Here is an 18224-nt window from a genome sequence, read left to right on the forward strand (position 1 = left end):
TTAAAGTGTCTTGGGAAAACAAACTTCTCCCCTTCTGAGTTAAGAATTTAAGAAGACAAGACTTGGAAGCAAACTAAAATCAAGGTCCTAAAAGGATACAAACCTCAAAAAGCCAGGCTGGATTGCCAACAAAGCTCCGCCTCCACGCAAGTCCCGCCCACTTCCGGCTGCCCGTCCCACCCTCTAACACTGGAACACCGCCCCTCTTTGCAAGGTCCCGCCCCCCGCACCTGATTTTGGTTTCTATTGGGCGAATCTGGACGCTGTATACACACCGACACACGCACGTTTGGCAGGGGCGTCTTCGCGCCTGCGCAGCAACGCCGTTAGGCGTCTGGGTACTAGGGGCTGGGGGGAGGGGGGCGGAGGTCAGGCCGAATCTTCCTCCGTAATAAGAAGCTACGCGTCCTGCGGTCCTGGCTCCGTGGGTCCGGTCGGATCGGGCCTGGGCGCTGGAGCTGCTGTGGCTCCCGCCGCGGCGGGTGCGATGGAGGCCGTGCCAGAGCCCCGCACTCACACCGGGGAGGCCCAGACAGCGGACGGTGCTAGTAGATGAAGCGGCGGCGGCGGCAGCACGGGCTCTCCATGAGCAAGCGGCGGCGGCGACGGGTGCGGCGGCACCGGCGGTTTTCGGTCCCCGGGGAGGTACGAGAAGTCGGCTTCCTGGTGGACGGAGACTGGCTGGTGTGGGAACGCCTTTCGCGGCCCGGCCCTCTAGCCCAGCGCCCGCAGTCCCAGGCGCTTAGGGGAACACTACCTGGACACGGACAGGGTTGCCCCGCCGTTTCACCTGCTCCAGGCTCGGGGATGGGCCAGCCGTGCGGGGCCAGCCCTCGGTGCCAGGCCTTCGCGGGCGCAGAGGACCGGGGGGCGGGGTAGGCGTGGCCGGAGTGCGGGAGACGGAGGCGGGCCCCCAGCGCGCGCCCCGCAGGTCCCTACCCCGAAGCCCCGCGCTCTTTCGAGGGGGAGCGCGTGGCCGTTTTTCAGATTATTTCGGGGTGCTGATTGAAAGAGGATCCTTAGGACCGCCGAGCTCTTAGGAGGCCCGGCATTCAGTGTCTAGGGCGAATGGTCTGTTTCTCACGACCATCGTGGAGTATAGATTGTCACCCTTGAAAATGACCGCAAAAGAAAGGTGTCGTTTTGCCAAGGAAATAGAGGTCGGGGGAGTTTTCCAGGTTTATTTAAACTGGAGGGCCTGTTGAATCAGGACAATGATGCCAGCAGGATATATCCTCCAGGGCTTCTAATGCACAGCCTAACGAAACAGTCTTTTCGAAGATGTGGTGAAATCTTAAGACAATTTTAAGTAAAGCTCTTTGCAGGCATTTCACCACCTTTTTTACTCATTTTTGTTGTAATTTACTTTATAACAAATCACCACCTTAATGCTGAAACGAGTAGGTGTCCTCTAGTTCTTTCAATCCTCTCTACCCCTGCCCTTTTCCTCCCCCGCAAAGACAGGCTGAAGAAGTTAGTTTCATTATATATATATATATATATAATTGTAGTTTATTTCTGCTAAGTATAACTTGCTGTAGTTACTCATTTGGTCATGCTTTAAAGATAATTTGAAGAAAAATAGTGCAGAGATTTTACGATTCCTTCCCAATGCAACATTTGGAAATCTGAGCTAAGGCTTGTGACCTTGCTACAAAGTTTTTAAAAATTAAATAGAAATAAGTGAAACCATAAAGAAAGTTATTTTCATTTTCAAAGGTATTTGAATGCCATATGATTTTTTTTTTTTTAATCTTCAGAAACATTAAGAAGAAACCGTTTGGGTTTGCCTAAGGCTCCAGATTTGCCACGCCTTCTGATTACCTAAATGGTTGACTAGAGCCGACAACATGTTACCGACTATGAATAAACATCTACACTTAAGACTAAATATAGTGTTGAATATTTTAGAGTCCACAGCCTTGCCTCAAGCCGAAAATACTGTGTGCGTGCACGCCCTCGTTTAATACATTGTGGAACTGAATTTTCAGTCTGCTAGTATTGTGAAATTGGTTTGAATTTAATTTCTTTAAAGTGTAAAACAGGTTGTTTTTTTTAACTGAAGTATAGTTGACAAAATGTTACATTAGTTTTAGGTGTACAGAATAGTGATTCAACAACTCTATACTTTATGCCATGTGGACTTTATTATACAAATAAAACACGGAGGTCTGCAGTATTCAGTATTGGATTTATGTTGTGCTTGGGAGGATATGTGTGGCACCTGAAAAGATAGTCAAAATAAGACACCTCAGTCTGTGACTTCTCTTTTCCTCTTCCTCAGATGCTTTGCTTTTTTTCATGAAAATATACTTTTCCATAGAAGTACCATTGAGAAACCCTGTGATGTTTTTAGTTTAGACATTTATTGTGCCAAGTAAAGCAATCTTTTCAATTCAGTTTCATTAGAAAGGACCTCATTCTTTAATTCTTTAAAATTCTGCTTTATATAATGTACATGACAGCAATATGTTTTTACAATACAATCAATGACTAAAAACAAATTGCTTAGCTAACATCAAGGTTAGGAGAAGCATAAATAACAATTTAAATAGGGAGGACACCCCAGTTCATTCCCAAAACATGCAGAGAGAGGGAATCAGATTACTTTACCAAGTTCTGAATCAGATCCTCACAGCATGGCCTCTATAGTTAGAATTATAAAATATCCAGCATGGTCGTAAATTGCAAGTGAAAATTCCAAAGTGCTTAGAAATGATTTTTGTATCAGCTGTGCAACTCTTCAGTTAAGTACTCTGGGATTACTTTTCGTATGTGGTCTTTCAAATATAATTGGCCATTATTCTGTAGCCCAACTAAGAATTCCATTATAGCAGTTTCATAAGTGGAATCATGCATATTAAAAGGAAAATGAAGCACAGCTTGTATTTTGAAGGGAGAAAGAGGTTTACATTAGGAATGCACCCAACCAAATTGGATTGCATTTTCAAATAGCTTTTTTCATTTAGAATTTTTTATTTTAGGGTCTTCCTTATATCAAAGATAAAATCTGCAATATAATTAGCATAAAAGTTTTATCAAATGCTCACCCTGTACCTCAAAAAAGATTGCACTTCTTAATGGTCTTTCCAGAGGCCATGCACATTGCCAAAAAAAAGACTCAGCTTGAATTGTTTTAAATTTTTTCATTATATTGGTAGGCCTCCTGACCAAATTTAATTTGAATCCTTTTTTTTTTTTTTTAATTTTTAAGTAATCCTTATACCCAACTTGGGGTTCAAACTTAAAATCAGGAGATCAGGAGTCACATGTTCTACCAACTGAGCCAGCCAGGCACCCCTAATTTGAATCTTTAGATAAGTTTGTTTTCATTTAAACATATTTCAAGCATTTAACATAGGAAGTCACAGATTTACATGTTCTATCTTAAACTTTTAAAATGCAGGATGAAGACACTGTTTGAAGAGATCAAAGCATCAATTAAAAATAACTATAACCAAGATCGCTCATTTTGGAGGCCTGTTCTTCCTTGGGGAGGTGTTTTTACTATCAAAGCTGGCCGCAAAGCAGTATCCTGTACCCCACTCTATGTTGAAATTAGACTGAAAAACACCTGCACCATAGATGGATTCTTGATGTTATTATATGTCATTCTTAATGAAAATGAAAATTTCCCCAGGGAACTCTCTCTTCATTTAGGTAGAGAGTTTGTAGACTGTTTCCTTTATTTAATGGACACCTACAGTTTCACAACTGTGAAGCTACTTTGGATTTGGGACAAGATGGAAAAACAGCAATACAAATCTGAAGTTCATAAAGCTTCATTAATAATTGATTTATTTGGGAATGAACATGATAATTTTACAAAAAATCTCGAAAATCTCATGTCTACCATACAAGAGAGTTACTGTTCCAACTGGCGATGCCCAACTCGAGTGCAGGAAGATCAGCAACGCACAATTAATATAAAGTAAGTTGCTTTGAAGTCTGTCATTTTAGCAGAGATAATGTACTTTTTAAATGAATGTTGCTATAAATAAATATAGTCAAAGTATTTCCTTAAGTACAGACCCTGTGTAATTACTTACACATTGCGACCCCACAAATGCAGGACTATATTGTTTATTAAATCCAAATATCTTGGAATTGAGTTTGTAAAACCAACTGATAACTATTTCACTTGAAAGGTAATGAATTCGTATGCAAAATATTTTATTCTTGCTTTGAATTGCTAATATCACTGTGTAGATAATTGTTTGTTTCATAAACATAACCTCTTAACATTTAATCCTGTATTGGAATGTTCACTTCTTGAATGGATTTCTGTTGGGTAAGCTGTTTTTACATGAACAAGAAGAGTGAAAGTATTCCTTCATGTCATGATCAGGGCATAATTATAGACAGAAACCCCAAAATTCGAATCTTCATACCTGGAGAGGATACTGATGTTAGGAGCTTTTTCACTGGCTAGGAGAGGTGCTGATAGCCTGCTGAATATTTTTGGCTTTGACAGAGAAGGCAGACCTCCAGGCTGGTAAATGATAGGGAAGAAGGCCAAACTGGCATGGCCTAGTAGAGTATTGGGAAACATTAAAGCCCCCAGAGGACATGAGCTGGAAAAAAAGATAACTGCCAGTAGAAAAACAGGACTGAAAAACAAACCCAAACACATTGTTTTCTGAAAATGTATTTGACCCAGTGGTCCATAGAAACAGCCTAATAGATATTCCCTTTTTGGAATATACATCACATACCCTAACTTACTAAATTCACATTTCTTTATAACATATTTAGTTTAATATTGTAACATTTTGCTATTTATGGAAAGCTGAAGATATTTTATTCTTTTTGGAATCTGTCAATTAATGTGTTTCTTGTTTCTGAAATACACTTTGTCCATTTCCTATATTGCTGATATGATGACGTTGAGTTTGAAATCTCTGTCAGGGAAAAAAGTTTCATTACTCCAAATTGTAATGAACTAAAAAGCATTTTAGAAATCTGTTTTGTTTTTCAAAAACTAGTATCAATTTGTGTATATTCTGAAACTATAATTAGATATTTATAATCCAATATTAATGCTAATATTTTAAGCTCTTAAAATATTTTTCATCATACTGAATATATATATATATATATATATATATATATATATATATATATATAAATTTTTAAGGCTTTTGCCTCTATTTCAATCCTACATTTAAAACAATCTCTGAAGTATGTAGGAAGACATTTTTTAACTAATCAAGTAATAGTAGCCAACAATGGCTGTAATTTGCATTTAGTCATGTACCTAATCGGCAGCTCTCCTAATTCTGGGTCCTCCTTTCTTCCCCAAGACCACAATCCCCTCTACCAAAACCTCTCAAAAAATTTTTTAAGTAACAACTGCATATTTCAGGAAGAGTTCAAGAAAGATTTAATGTTTCTTGGAAAACTTCATGCATTAATGTTTATTAAGTTCAACTGATTGCTATAATTATAACAAATAAAAAGATGAAAAACAGGTTATAATTTTATACTTGATTTGCTAATAACGAATTGACCTATAAAATTGGTTATTCTAATAAATATTTAACATGTAAATTTCCAAAGCAATTCTTACATACATTTTGTAATTGTTGTAGTCCTCCCCAAGAAATTCCTCATGGAAATTTGATACGACTGGCTGTGGATGAGTTATTCTGTTCCAGGATTGAACTGTGTGAAGAGAGTGGGTGAGTATATGATAGACGTTTAAGATGAAAGTGTTTGTGTTTTTTATAAAGAAACCTGAGCAGATAGGCTCTTTGATGTCAATACTTTAGGAAATAGCAACTCACAAGTATTTGTGAGTTGGAAGCCTAATGTTTTTGGAATCTTAACACCTACAGTAGTTTACTATGCCATCTTATGCTATGTTGTCATTATAAAATTTCACTATATAGAATATCATACTACAGTTAATTAATGAATACAAAGCAAATGCCTTTTCTTTTTTTCCCCACTGCTGAGCAGGTACAATAAAACCTTGGTTAACCGGAACCCAGCTAATCGGACTCCCAATTAACTGGATTTTTTTCTGCATTCCTCATTTAGGAGAAAGAGGTAAATGGCAACCAAAAAATTTAACTTAGTTTTAAAAAAAATTCAAAAGGGGCAGAGAACATATTCATCCCAGTCTCTTAACAATTTCTATATCTACAGTATTGTATAATGAGAATTAAGATTTAGAAGGATGACCTTACAGCTAATTAATCACAAAAGGAAGGAAGAATAAAATATATTCAGTTAATTGTACTTAAGTCCAGAAAGTAATCTAATGTATTTTAACAGGAAATACTGAAACAAAATGGTTTTCTAGTTAATGCTTTAATCAGTAACGTTTATGAAGCAAAATACTGTGTCCTGAGTATTCCGGTTAATCGAGATTTTACTGTATTTGTGGTATTCTGATTTGTGGTATTCTGATCCAAATCCTTAATATGTGAGACTACTAAGAAAACAGAATTTGTCTCATCCTCACGGCAAAAAGATGCCATTAGGGGCACCTGGGTGGCTCAGTCTTTAAACATCTGCCTTTAGCTCAGGTCATGATCCTGGTGTCCTGGGATTGAGCCCTGCATCCAATTTGCTACCTGCTCAAGGGGAAGCCGGCTTCTCTCTCTCCCAGTCCCTCTGTTTGTATTCCGTCTCTCACTGTCTCTATCTCTGCATGTCAAATAAATACATAAAATCTTTAAAAAAAAAAAAAGATGCAATTAGGGAATTTTATACAATATAAAGAGGACTAGAAGAGTCCTACTATTTACCTCTCTGCCAGTATTATCATTTGAAACCAACCAAGGGGGGAAAAATGTATAGACATATAAAAGCTTTTATATCAGTTCAAAAAACTAAATATTTTGTAAGCTTAAAAAAAATAGCTAGCTTTTCCTGGAGTTTTGCAAGTATTATTTCTTTTATATAGAATCTCACAGCTTATAAGCTTCTGGGTATAGATAATAAAAATACTAATATAGCCACACCATTACCCACACCTAAAATAGATAATTATACTTATTATGAAATTAATAAAGACAACCCAGAAGTGATAAAAGGCAGTTTTGTTTCAAGTGTAATAAAGTTCATGTCTCTTTTCGATTTTAGCTGTGGTGGCTTAAGAGAATTTTCCCAGCGAGTTTTCTGCCATGGGGCACCCCCTTTTGTTGTCTTAAATATGCAGCATTGGAAATCTGAAGATCTGGCATATGTACCATATTACTTGGATTTATCTGATCACAAGTAAGTATTTTTTTGTATGTTTTATAAAACTAATAAAAAGTAAATTTATTTTCTATTTTACTGCTGTTCTATCATGACTGTGACTAGCCCTTAAGAAAATACCATTGAGGGCGCCTGGGTGGCTCAGTGGGTTAAGCCGCTGCCTTCGGCTCAGGTCATGATCTCAGGGTCTTGGGATCGAGTCCCGCATCGGGCTCTCTTCTCACCAGGGAGCCTGCTTCCCTTCCTCTCTCTCTGCCTGCCTCTCTGCCTACTTGTGATCTCTCTCTGTCAAATAAATAAATAAAAATCTTTAAAAAAAAAAAAGAAAATATCATTGAAAAGAATCATAGCTAACTATTATTCTGTACCCCGAATAAGGTTAGAATCTACTACAGGGGGTTAGTCTCTGGCAATGTGCATAATAGTTGGACTATGGAATAGACAGAATTGAATCAAATCTCAGCCCCACCTTTTACAAGCTATGTAACCTTGGGTCCTAACTTAACCTAACTTAACCAGAAACATCAGTTTCTTGATTTTATAAACAGAGATGATAATATTTATCTGGTACATTATTGTGAGATTTAATGAGATAACACATATAAAGTGTTTAGGTTGGTACCTGACACATAGTAAACAGTAACGACTGGCTATTACTTGTATTTCAAGTCAAAATAGTATATAGTAGGAGGTCATCGTTTAAACAAAAAATATTACTTTCAGCATTAGAGATAAAAATCTCTGTTGCATACAAGTTAGGACATATAGGGTCTTTTAACGTTTTGCCTTTAAAAGGTTTTCTCTTATTTAATAGAATGATACGATATCATTTAATAGAATGATACAGATTGTTAAAATATTTTTCAAAATTCTTAAATTATATCAGTTTTTAAATTCTTAAATATTTTACTCCAAATTACCAATTATAGTATGTGCTTTTTACTGACAGATATCTTTTTAGGTACCGGAATATAAATAACAGCAATATTTTTATTCCTTAATTAAAAATTTAAGGAGCATTTTGGTGGTTCGGTTGGTTAAGCTTCCAACTCTTGATCTCAGCTCAGGTCTTGATCTCAGGGTTGTTAGTTCAAGCCCTATGTTCCACTCTGGATGTGAAGCCTACTTAAAAAAAAAAAAAAAAAAAACACTTAAGAAATGTTTAAAAACAAAGTTTTGTCTTTTTTGCTACACTTTGTCATTTAATTTGCAGGTATTTGTTGGAAGGTGCCACATTATTTAACAAAGAGGAACATCATTATTCTGCAGCTTTCCAGATTGATGGACATTGGATGCACTACGATGGACTCAGAAATGTGAATTTAATTTTGTTAAATAAACCCCCAGAGTTTCTCCTCTTGTCATCATTGGTTTATATTCGAGCAACAGAGAAATAAATATAGACTGATGCTAAATTAAATTGTTTTCCCTCCTGCCCATGCTCCCCCCAAGATGAAGGACTTTTATTTTGTATATACTTGGTATCCAAGGAAATAGTTGAACTATACTAGTTTCAGAGGTGTATTTTCCAGTGTTTAGCCCCAGGTAAATATTATATATGGAGAATCTATGCAAAAATATTTGTATTTCTTTTTTCTATGTCCTGGGTAATTTTTATATAAGCATACTTTATGTTGAAATAAATATATCTTGTAGCCTTTGTATTTTTTAATTATGCATACTCAAAAGATTTTTATAGTTCTGTCCTTGAAAGCAAGAAAATACTTCATCATTTGAATTCTCGGTTTTTCTTTTTGGATATTCAAATAAAACCTGGGTACAAATCAGTATTTCAGTTTATATAAATTTAACAGTTCAAAATGTATTTGACTATATTTTTTGCCCTACCTCACTAAAATCCAAAGTGCACTGTTGGATCTAGTATGGATTTGAATGTCGAACTTATAGATGGCTTAATCTTTTTTACTCATTGATTAGCCTAATAGCAGTTTTTAAAAATACTTTGGTGAGAATGTTTTTCTGGGCTTAAATTATTTCTCTATAATGGCAAATTACTTTAACCACTTGCTCTGAAGTATTATAAACCTGCCAGATTTTAAGTATTAACTGATTTTAAGTGTTAACTAAAACTTGCAAGCTTAAAGTTATTGTTACAAATAAAATATATAACTAATCTAACATAATTAAATGTAATGGAAATTCTCTAATAAAAATCTGTTCTGAAGATAAGACAACTATAAATATCAGGCAATAGGATGCTTACTAATGCTGGATTAACGATAGAAATATACTTTAAATATATATTTAAGAGAAAATGGTGCCTAGAATATATTTTTTTTGCTCTTAAATCATATTTTCACAGGGAAAAAAAACCCTAAACTTTTGGAGTAACAAACTGCTGGCTTCCTTATAAGTAGTAAACTGATAGCATGAGGGTTTGATTTGCAATACAAATCACTAGAATTTTATAGTTATCAGAAATTGTTTTCAAAACCTTAAGATCTTTCTTCCTTTTTTAAGGAAAAAAATTAAGTAATCTCTTCAAGGGAAAATACTTTTTGCAGTTTATCAACATTTACTTTAGTATTTAATTTCAATAAACAGTCCATCTTAGATTTTGGGTTGGGGCTGCATGCAGTATACTTGGAGATGTCTACATGACAACACAGTTCACTGCCATATACCAAATTGGTAAGATTTAATTCAGGAAATTAAATCTTACATTGGCTTGGTGCCATGTTGAAATAACTTACAAAAGAATAAATGTGAGTTTAACAATGCTGAGAATGCCTCACTTTGAGCGAATACTGTGAAAATTATGTCTTGTATAAGATAAAAAATAGTGATTTATTTTACAAAAAAAAAATCTACCCCAGAGTTTATTTAAATAGTCCCCCACATGTTTTTACAGTGATTTACAGTGAATTTTTATGGGGACACCTTATTGCATGAATCAAAGTATACAAAAACAAATATTAGTATATAAACGTGGCTCATTAGCATAATTATTCCTAATGCAGGTTATTCTTTTAAGAATTGCACTTTATTTGGAATAATACTAGCTTATCACAAAACAGTGACTTTTACCTACCTCACAGGGTTGTTGTGAGGATTAAGATGTTTGTTAAAATCTTGACTGCCTTGAACATGCTAATAAAAAATATATTGTTTTCTACCTCTTTCATACAGAGGCACGTCTCCCAGATTCTCTGTTACTAATGAACTTTCTAGATCGTTTCTTTTAAATTATTTATTTGGGCAGTTGCTCCTATCAATAATGGCCTTACATGTAATAGAATTTAAGTATGCCTTCTGGACCCCAAGATGGTTGGATTTTAAGGATAATAGGTAGCTTATTGTTACAGTAGTGGTTGGTTGGCAGATAGAAACAATTTCCCCTGCTGACCAAACAGTGGGTAGAAAAGGGGTGAAAAATAATTAAATTAGATTATCTGCAGGATGTGAAGGTGAGGGTATGGAAAATTCTTTACAACCTTAAACACTCTTAGAAAAATTGGAATACTGGAGCGGGTCGGGGGAGGGGGGAAGAAGTGAAAGACATGAAGAAATAATCAGAATTGTTTTTTATTTATTTATTTTAGATTTTTTATTTATTTGAGAGAGAGAGCACAATGGGGGAGGAGGAGCAGAGGGAGAGGGAGGAGCCGACTCCCTGCTGAACAGGGAGCCTGATGTGGGCCTCAATCCCAGGACCCCAGGATCATGACCTGAGCTGAAGGCAAACACTTAGCTGATTGAGCCACCCAGGAACCCCCAGAATGTATTTTTAATAAAAATGCCAAAAACCCTAACTCAACCTTATGGGGAGAGGAAAAGTGATTTTAAAACCCTGGCCTCAATCAGAAGGGGATAAAGGACAAATAAAGCAAATTAAAGTAGGAATGTCAAACTTCTTTGTAGCAAAAGAAACATTTGACCCCAATTTAGCAAGTAATCTTTGATTTATCCTTTAAAGTAGCTTTTTGTTATTATTATAGTTGACTTAATATCTGAGATATTGTTCTCAGATATTGATATATCAGATCTCAGATATTGATCCAGTCAAAGAGGAAGAAAAACTAAAGATAATTACCATAAGCATGCTTGCTTAGGGTGACTCCCATTTTCTATTTCATTCTTAGAGTATGAGTAAACAACTAAGCTATATAAGCAGATAACTCTTATAACACATAAAAGAAAAGCTGTACATGTTGAGCATATCAACAGTTTAATATTATAATTAAATGATTTAGTGATATTTAATTATTTGAAAAATAACAGTGCTATAGGCATAAAGGGTAAGCAGTACATGCAAAATGACTGCGATTATTGCTGCTGAACCACAGCCAAAGCAAACATATTTTCATCTTTGTCAATGCTCTAACATTTAAAATCAGCACAAATTCTTCTGTTTGAAAAGCTACAATCAAGAAAGATTTTGAGGGGTGCCTGGGTGGCTCAGTGGGTTAAAGCCTCTGCCCTCCGCTCAGGTCATGATCCTGGGGTCCTGGGATTGAGCCCCACATCGGGTTCTCTGCTCAGCGGGGAGCCTGCTTCCCATGCCCCCCCCCCCCCACCTACTGTGATCTCTGTCAAATAAATAAATAAAATCTTCAAAAAAAAAGATTTTGGGGGCGCCTGGGTGGCTCAGTGGATTAAAGCCTCTGCCTTCGGCTCGGGTCATGATCCCAGGGTCCTGGGATCGAGCCCCGCATCGGGCTCTCTGCTTTCAGTGTAAACTGACATTATTACTTTTAAAATTTTGGATTTTTTGAATATTAAAAGCCAAATCTACAAATATCTTCTAGATAAGCCCTGTTCTACCCTAGGCCCCCTATGAAGCTACTGTGGGATAATAACCTTAAGAATCTGAGAGGCCTTACTGTTTGGGAGAGAGTGTCTATACTACAACCCCTTAAGAACCTTACAAGGCTTTTTTCTCTTTCTGAACTCATAACCAAAGGTTTTACAATCACATCCTCGGCCTCATCTTTACCTTGAGCCCATGATTTTCTAACAGAGCCTTGAATTTGATCTTCATTCTGTGGCTCTTTCTTTGAGTATGTTCTGCTGGGAGAAACTAAGGATAAGAAATAGTTTCATTTTCAGATCTTGTTCCTATATAGTTCCTCTAAATTCTGTTTGAAAGTTGAATAAGTCCTTCTTTAACAAGCTCTGTCTATCCATACCCTATGATACATAATTTTAAAACAAATAAATAAAATATAACTTCCAGCAGTCTGTCTGGAAGTCTCCTAAGCCAGATCTATCAGTTCATTAAATGTATTTTATGATTATCCATGTTATCACATTTGCTAAACCATCTGCCATAACAGAACAAGATCCTCCTTTCCTTCAGCTTCCAAAAAACATTTTCTTTATTTTTTAAGCTCTCGTTGACATCCTCCTCAATGACTGTCAGGATCCCATTAACAGTCTTCTCAAAGCCCTGTCAACTTCTGCCTCACATCTTGTCCCAAAGCCAGTGCCATGCTTTAGATTTTTGCTACAACAGCACCCCAAATTTTGCTCCATTTATCTAATACTATGTAACTGCTCAAAAAAATAGTTGCTTAAAACAATAATTTTATTATAGCTCATGATTATGAAAATCAGGAATTTGGACAAGTTTCAGTTTGGTGATCTGTACATTCCTTGTGGTATCAAGAGAAGCTACTTGGGGTATTCACCTGGTAAATGAGAAGTCTGGAGGATTCAAGACAGCTTCACTCACATATCTGGCACCATAACAGGGATGACTAGACCACTGGGTTTGGCTGACTCTGTTGACCAGAATGTGGCCTCTCCAGCATGGCAGTCTTCTCACATGGTGTCTCAGAGCCCTAAGACCAAGTGTTCAAATGAATAGCAGGAACTTCACAGTCTTTTATGACCTAACGTCAGAAGTCATAGTGTTTCATTTCTGCTGTTCAGTATAGGTCAAAGAAATCACTAACCTACCCAGATTCAAGAGGAGGGGATAAAGACTCAGTATCTTAGTGGAAAAAGTGTCAAAGAATGCGCAGCCATTTTTTAAAAACCAACATAGCAGATATGCAATACAGAAAATATTAAAGGAAGTTCTTCAGGCTGCAGTGAAATGATACCAGATGGAAACTTAGAACTACAGGAAAGGATGAAAAGTACCAGAAATGGTGAACATGTAGGTAAATAAAAAGGGCTTTTTTTCTTATTTGTTAAGTTCCCATGTAGCAGTAAAAATATATGACAACCATAACACAAAAGATAGTAGTATAATGGATCTGACCTTATGCAATTATTGAATCAACTCATTTTTATCAACAAACATAGAAATTATCAATACTGTCAACCAATGAAGCAAAAGAGATAGAAAAGGTGCCTCTTTCAAAGAATACAATAGTGTCACAATATCACAGGGGGGAGAAAAATGATATCAGGATATTTTATTCCACTATGTCTCTCCTTGAGAAGTCATCATGGGCTGGCTGTACCTGTATGAGGACTTCTTCAAATAGGCTGTCTCCAAGGTCAGATATCAAAGTCGTCCTCTCTCTCGCCTTTTCAGGCACTTTTACTATCCCAGGATACTCATTTCATTATCCCTCTGAACCTATTTTAACATCTACCAACAAAGTTTACAGATTTGAAGCAAAAATTTACCTTTCAGAAAACTGATATTAAAAATAGTTTACTACCGGGGCGCCAAGGTGACTCGGTCATTGAGCATCTGCCTTCGGCTCAGGTCATGATCCCAGGGTCGTGGGATTGAGTCCCACATTGGGCTCCCTGCTCAGTGGGAAGCCTGCTTTCCCTCTCCCAATCCCCCTGCTTGTGTTCATGCTGCCCTCGCTGTCTCTCTCTGTCAAATAATTAAATAAAATCTCAAAAAAAAAAGTTTACTACTAATAATTAGAATCCCAAATAATGCTTATTAAGATGAGTAAATCAACATCTGTGTATGTTTAGGGAAAAACATCGTTACTATTAGGAGGTACTTGTTATGAAAAACTTGAACAGACTGTAAATCCATTGTCATTACCACAGGGAATTCCAACCTTATGCTTGTCAGCGAAATAACAGTTAGACTACAATTTTTAAAAGATCAAAATATATGAATTCTGATTGATGACAAATAAAAGATGTTTCATCAATTGAAAAAAAAATCATCTCCTGCTATTTGTTATCACCCACTTATGTATACAAAAACTGGGTATACTTCTGATGTTAGGTCATAAAAGGCCACGTAAGGTCTGCTGTGTTCACTGAAACACTTGTTCTTACAGCCCTGAGCCATCATGTGAGAAGACAACATGCTGGAGAAGCCACAATACCGCTCAACAGAGCCAGCTATGCCCAGCCTTCTGTCGATGGTAACCATCAAGAACCTAAGAATATCATTATTATGATTGTGTATAGTCATTTCAAGCATAAACCCTAGTATTAATAAATGATCATGATTACTCACTACATACAGGTGGCGGAGATTGGAAAAGTGTTTAGCAGTGCCTATTAAAGTGGATTAAACATATGCATTTTACTCCCACATGTATTTTCCCTAGGAAATTATGTGTATATTACATATACAAGTCCCAAAAGACATGTACTAGAATTTCAAATCAGACAGAACTTCTCAGATTAGCCAAAACTGGAAACTACCCAAATACTTACTGACAATAAATTGGATAAATAAATTATGTGCTACTTACAAAATAGAATCCTAAGCAGTGATAAGAACAATCTACACAGAACAACATGAATGAATCTCGCAATGCTGAAAGAAGCTAGACACAAAAGAGTACATATTGTACGATTCTATTTATATAAATTACAAAAACAGGCCACACTAATCTATGCTACTAGAAGTCAGGATAGTGGTTACCTTTGGGGCAGCAGGTAATGACAGGAACGCAAGGTTGGAGCACTGGTTTTGTTCTGCTTCTTGATCAGGGAGGTGGTTAGGTAAGTGTGGGAGTTTAAAAACATATCCACAGATCCTTGACACCCCTTCCATTAGAAGGTGAAGTCCAATTTCCTCCCCTTTTATATGGACTGGTCTTAGTGACTCACGCCCAACAAACAGAATACACTGGAACTGACATTGCATGATTTCCAATGCTGGATTAGCAAAGGTACTGGAGCTTCCACCTGGCCTTCTCTCTTGGGAGGCTCACTCTTGGTACCCAGCCACCACACTATGAAGAAGTCAAGGAATCACATGGAAAGCCCCCGTGGAGTGTTCTGGTCACAGACATAGCTAAAGTCAGAGCCAAGAGGGGAGCATGGTAGCCAAACATGTAAGTGAAGGAGGCTTCAGATGATTCCAGCCCCCAGCCTTTAAATTAACCTATCACGCCTTGCCCAAATTGCAAATTCGGAAGCAAAATAAATGTTGCTGTCTTAAGCCGCCAAGTTTAGAGGTAATTTGTTATGCAAGTATATGTAACTGGAACACACAACAGGTGTGCTCACTTTGTAAAAATTCACCAAGCTACATAATTATGATAGATACATTTTTCCTTATGTAGTATTACAATTAAGTTTGAATAAAGGGTTTTTTTAAAAGGTTTTATTTATTCATGAGAGACAGAAAGAGAGAGAGAGGCAGAGGGAGAAGCAGGCTCCCCACTGAGCAGGGAGTCCAATGTGGGACTCGACCCCAGAACCCGGGGATCATGACCTGAGCCGAAGGCAAACACCTAACCACCTGAGCCACCCAGGTACCCTAAATAAAGGTTTGAAATAAAAATCTTATCATGGAAATAAGCTCAAGTTTCTCATCAATTTTTTAAATATATTTCATTGAGAAGTTTTACATAAATTCAATGTTTCATATCACCCTAATACTTATCTTTTCCCTACAATTACATAATAAAGAAAATGTGATGGATTTTTTTTCACCACGCCCAATTTAGACACTTCCTAATCTCTGTCAGTTTACCCTCGTACACTGCCCAAATCTGACCATTTTACCATGTATGGGTGTAAAAAAAGTTGGGAAGCACTGCTATGGGAGATATCTGCCCACCACCATTCCGTCTTCTTTTGTTAACAGGATCTTACTGTCCTGGGGGGAACTACCTGCCTTTTGATCAACCAAGTCATCAGAGACCTAATTGCTCATCTTTTCCTTTAATTCCATTATTCATCATATCCTTCTAATAAATTTCTATTTTACTTAAGTTGACAATATTTGAGCTCTAGTTTCTGCAACCAAAGAATACTTGCTGTTACATATCTCTGTGCTAGCACATGGCCTGACATATAGCTGATGATGAATAAATATGAAATAATATGTTATAAAATGATACTGAAAAACTGATTTGTGGCAAAAGCAGAAAGACAGCATAGTGGAAAAAGAATAGCCGTTAAAGAAATATCGCTGGAACAACAATATATGAACTTGAATCCATGCCTTAAACCATAAAAAAAAAGTAACTCAAAATGCATCATAGACCTAAATATATCGCCTAAACTGTAAAACTTCTGGAAGCGAACATAGTAAAAGGTCTTTGTGAACATAGTAAAAGGTCTTTGTGAACTTTTACTTTTAGAGTAGGCAAAGATTTCTTAGAAATGACACTAAAAGCACAATCGATAAAAGAACAGATTGGACTTTATTAAAATTTAAAACTTCTGCTCTTCAAAGTTCTTGTTGAGAATGAAAAGACTTGCCAAGGCCGCAATAAAATCTTTGCAAAGCATATATCTGCTACAAAGAACTTGTATCCAGAATGTACAAAGAACTCTCAAGACTTACAAAAACAGCCATCCAATTTTTTTTTTAATGGGACTAAGATCTAAACAGACACTTCACCAAAAAAAAAAAAAAAAAAAAAGTGTGTGTGTGTGTGTGTGTGTGTGTGTATATATATATATATATATATATATATATATACAGATAGCAAATAAGCACATAGAAAGATGTTCAACATCATTAGTCATTAGGAAAAAAACATATTAAAACCACAAGATACTACTGCACACCTACTAGAATGGCTAAAATTTAAAATGACTGATCATACCAAGTATTGGTAAGGATGTGCAGGAAATGGCACTCTGAATACAGTCTTGATGGGAATGTAAAATGGTTCAACTACTCTGGAGAACCATTTAGCAGTTTTTTAAAAACGTAAACATATATTTGCCGTATGATCCAACCATTCCCCTTCTAGATATTTACCCAAGAAAAAGGAAATATATGTCCACACAAAGACTTGTATACAAATGTTCATAGCAGCTTTATTGGTAATAGCCCCAAACTAGACACAACCCAAATGTCTACCAACAGATGAGTGGATACGTTGCAGTACATCCATATAATGGAATACACTCAGCAACAAAAAGGAATGAACTATTGGTACACACAACAATTTGGACAAATGTCTATATAATGATAGGTAAAAGACACCAGACCAAAGTAAAAAAGATACATACTGTCTGATTCCACTTACATAAACCTTTAGAAATGCAAATGAGTCTATAATGACAGAAAGTAGATCAGTGGTTGCTTAGGTGTGGGAGGCAGGGAGGGATGCAAGGAAGAAATTAAAGCGGGGCTTCAAGAAAATTGAGGATGATGGATATATTCACTTGACTAGATGATGGGGTATATATACATCAAAACTGCACAAATTACATACTTCAAATATGCCCCATATATTACATGTCAATTATACCTCAATAAAGCTGTCTAAAAAAAAAAACCCTGCAAGTCAGCTGTCAGATTTTAAGAGGAGCGGAGAAGCAGCAGAATGGAAATCTCAGTTAAAGGCCTCAGTGACGTTTGTGAATTATCCAAGTATCCAAAGAATCCATGCTTCCCTTTCCTAGCTAAGCCTCAGCATAATGAGCCATCTCTCTGCTATTCTCCAGAAATGGTGATAACCACCACAACTGGGTTCTGTTTTCAGGAAGAGAAAAACTCAATCAGTATAAAATTAATCCCATATCTTGTGAGAGAAGGTCAACTGAACATATAATCCACATGTATAAACATTTTTCAAGAGTGTTCTACTTGCAGAATAGTTTTAATACTGAGACTAAACTCTTTGCATGTAAATCCCAACACAGAC

The 18224-nt window shown here is 36.7% G+C and overlaps 1 protein-coding gene across 2 annotated transcripts; it reads left to right on the forward strand.

The window, feature by feature from the left end:
• Window positions 1-593: 593 nt before the first annotated feature.
• LOC111138644 (uncharacterized protein C14orf28) lies at window positions 594-9410 on the forward strand. Of its 2 annotated transcripts, XM_022490678.1 has the most exons (5): window positions 594-645; window positions 3407-3931; window positions 5592-5681; window positions 7093-7227; window positions 8423-8606. In XM_022490678.1, exons 2-5 carry the CDS (start codon window positions 3408-3410, stop codon window positions 8604-8606), a joined length of 933 nt encoding a protein of 310 aa, XP_022346386.1. In that variant the 5' UTR covers window positions 594-645; window position 3407. The 2 variants fall into 2 exon arrangements, with proteins under 2 accessions (XP_022346386.1, XP_022346385.1); XM_022490677.1 differs by lacking the exon at window positions 594-645 and having other exon boundaries at window positions 3357-3931; window positions 8423-9410.
• Window positions 9411-18224: the final 8814 nt, after the last annotated feature.

Source organism: Enhydra lutris, unplaced genomic scaffold (assembly GCF_002288905.1).
Source record: "Enhydra lutris kenyoni isolate GAN:26980312 unplaced genomic scaffold, ASM228890v2 scaffoldscaffold4, whole genome shotgun sequence".
NCBI lineage: Eukaryota > Metazoa > Chordata > Mammalia > Carnivora > Mustelidae > Enhydra > Enhydra lutris.

Excerpts from the sequence above, each read along its gene's own strand:
- LOC111138644 (XM_022490677.1), top strand. The coding sequence starts at position 3,378 with ATGTTCTATCTTAAACTTTTAAAATGCAGGATGAAGACACTGTTTGAA. Across the intron at positions 5,682-7,092 it reads GAACTGTGTGAAGAGAGTGG|CTGTGGTGGCTTAAGAGAAT; the intron begins GTGAGTATATGA and ends TTTCGATTTTAG. Across the intron at positions 7,228-8,422 it reads TTGGATTTATCTGATCACAA|GTATTTGTTGGAAGGTGCCA; the intron begins GTAAGTATTTTT and ends TTTAATTTGCAG.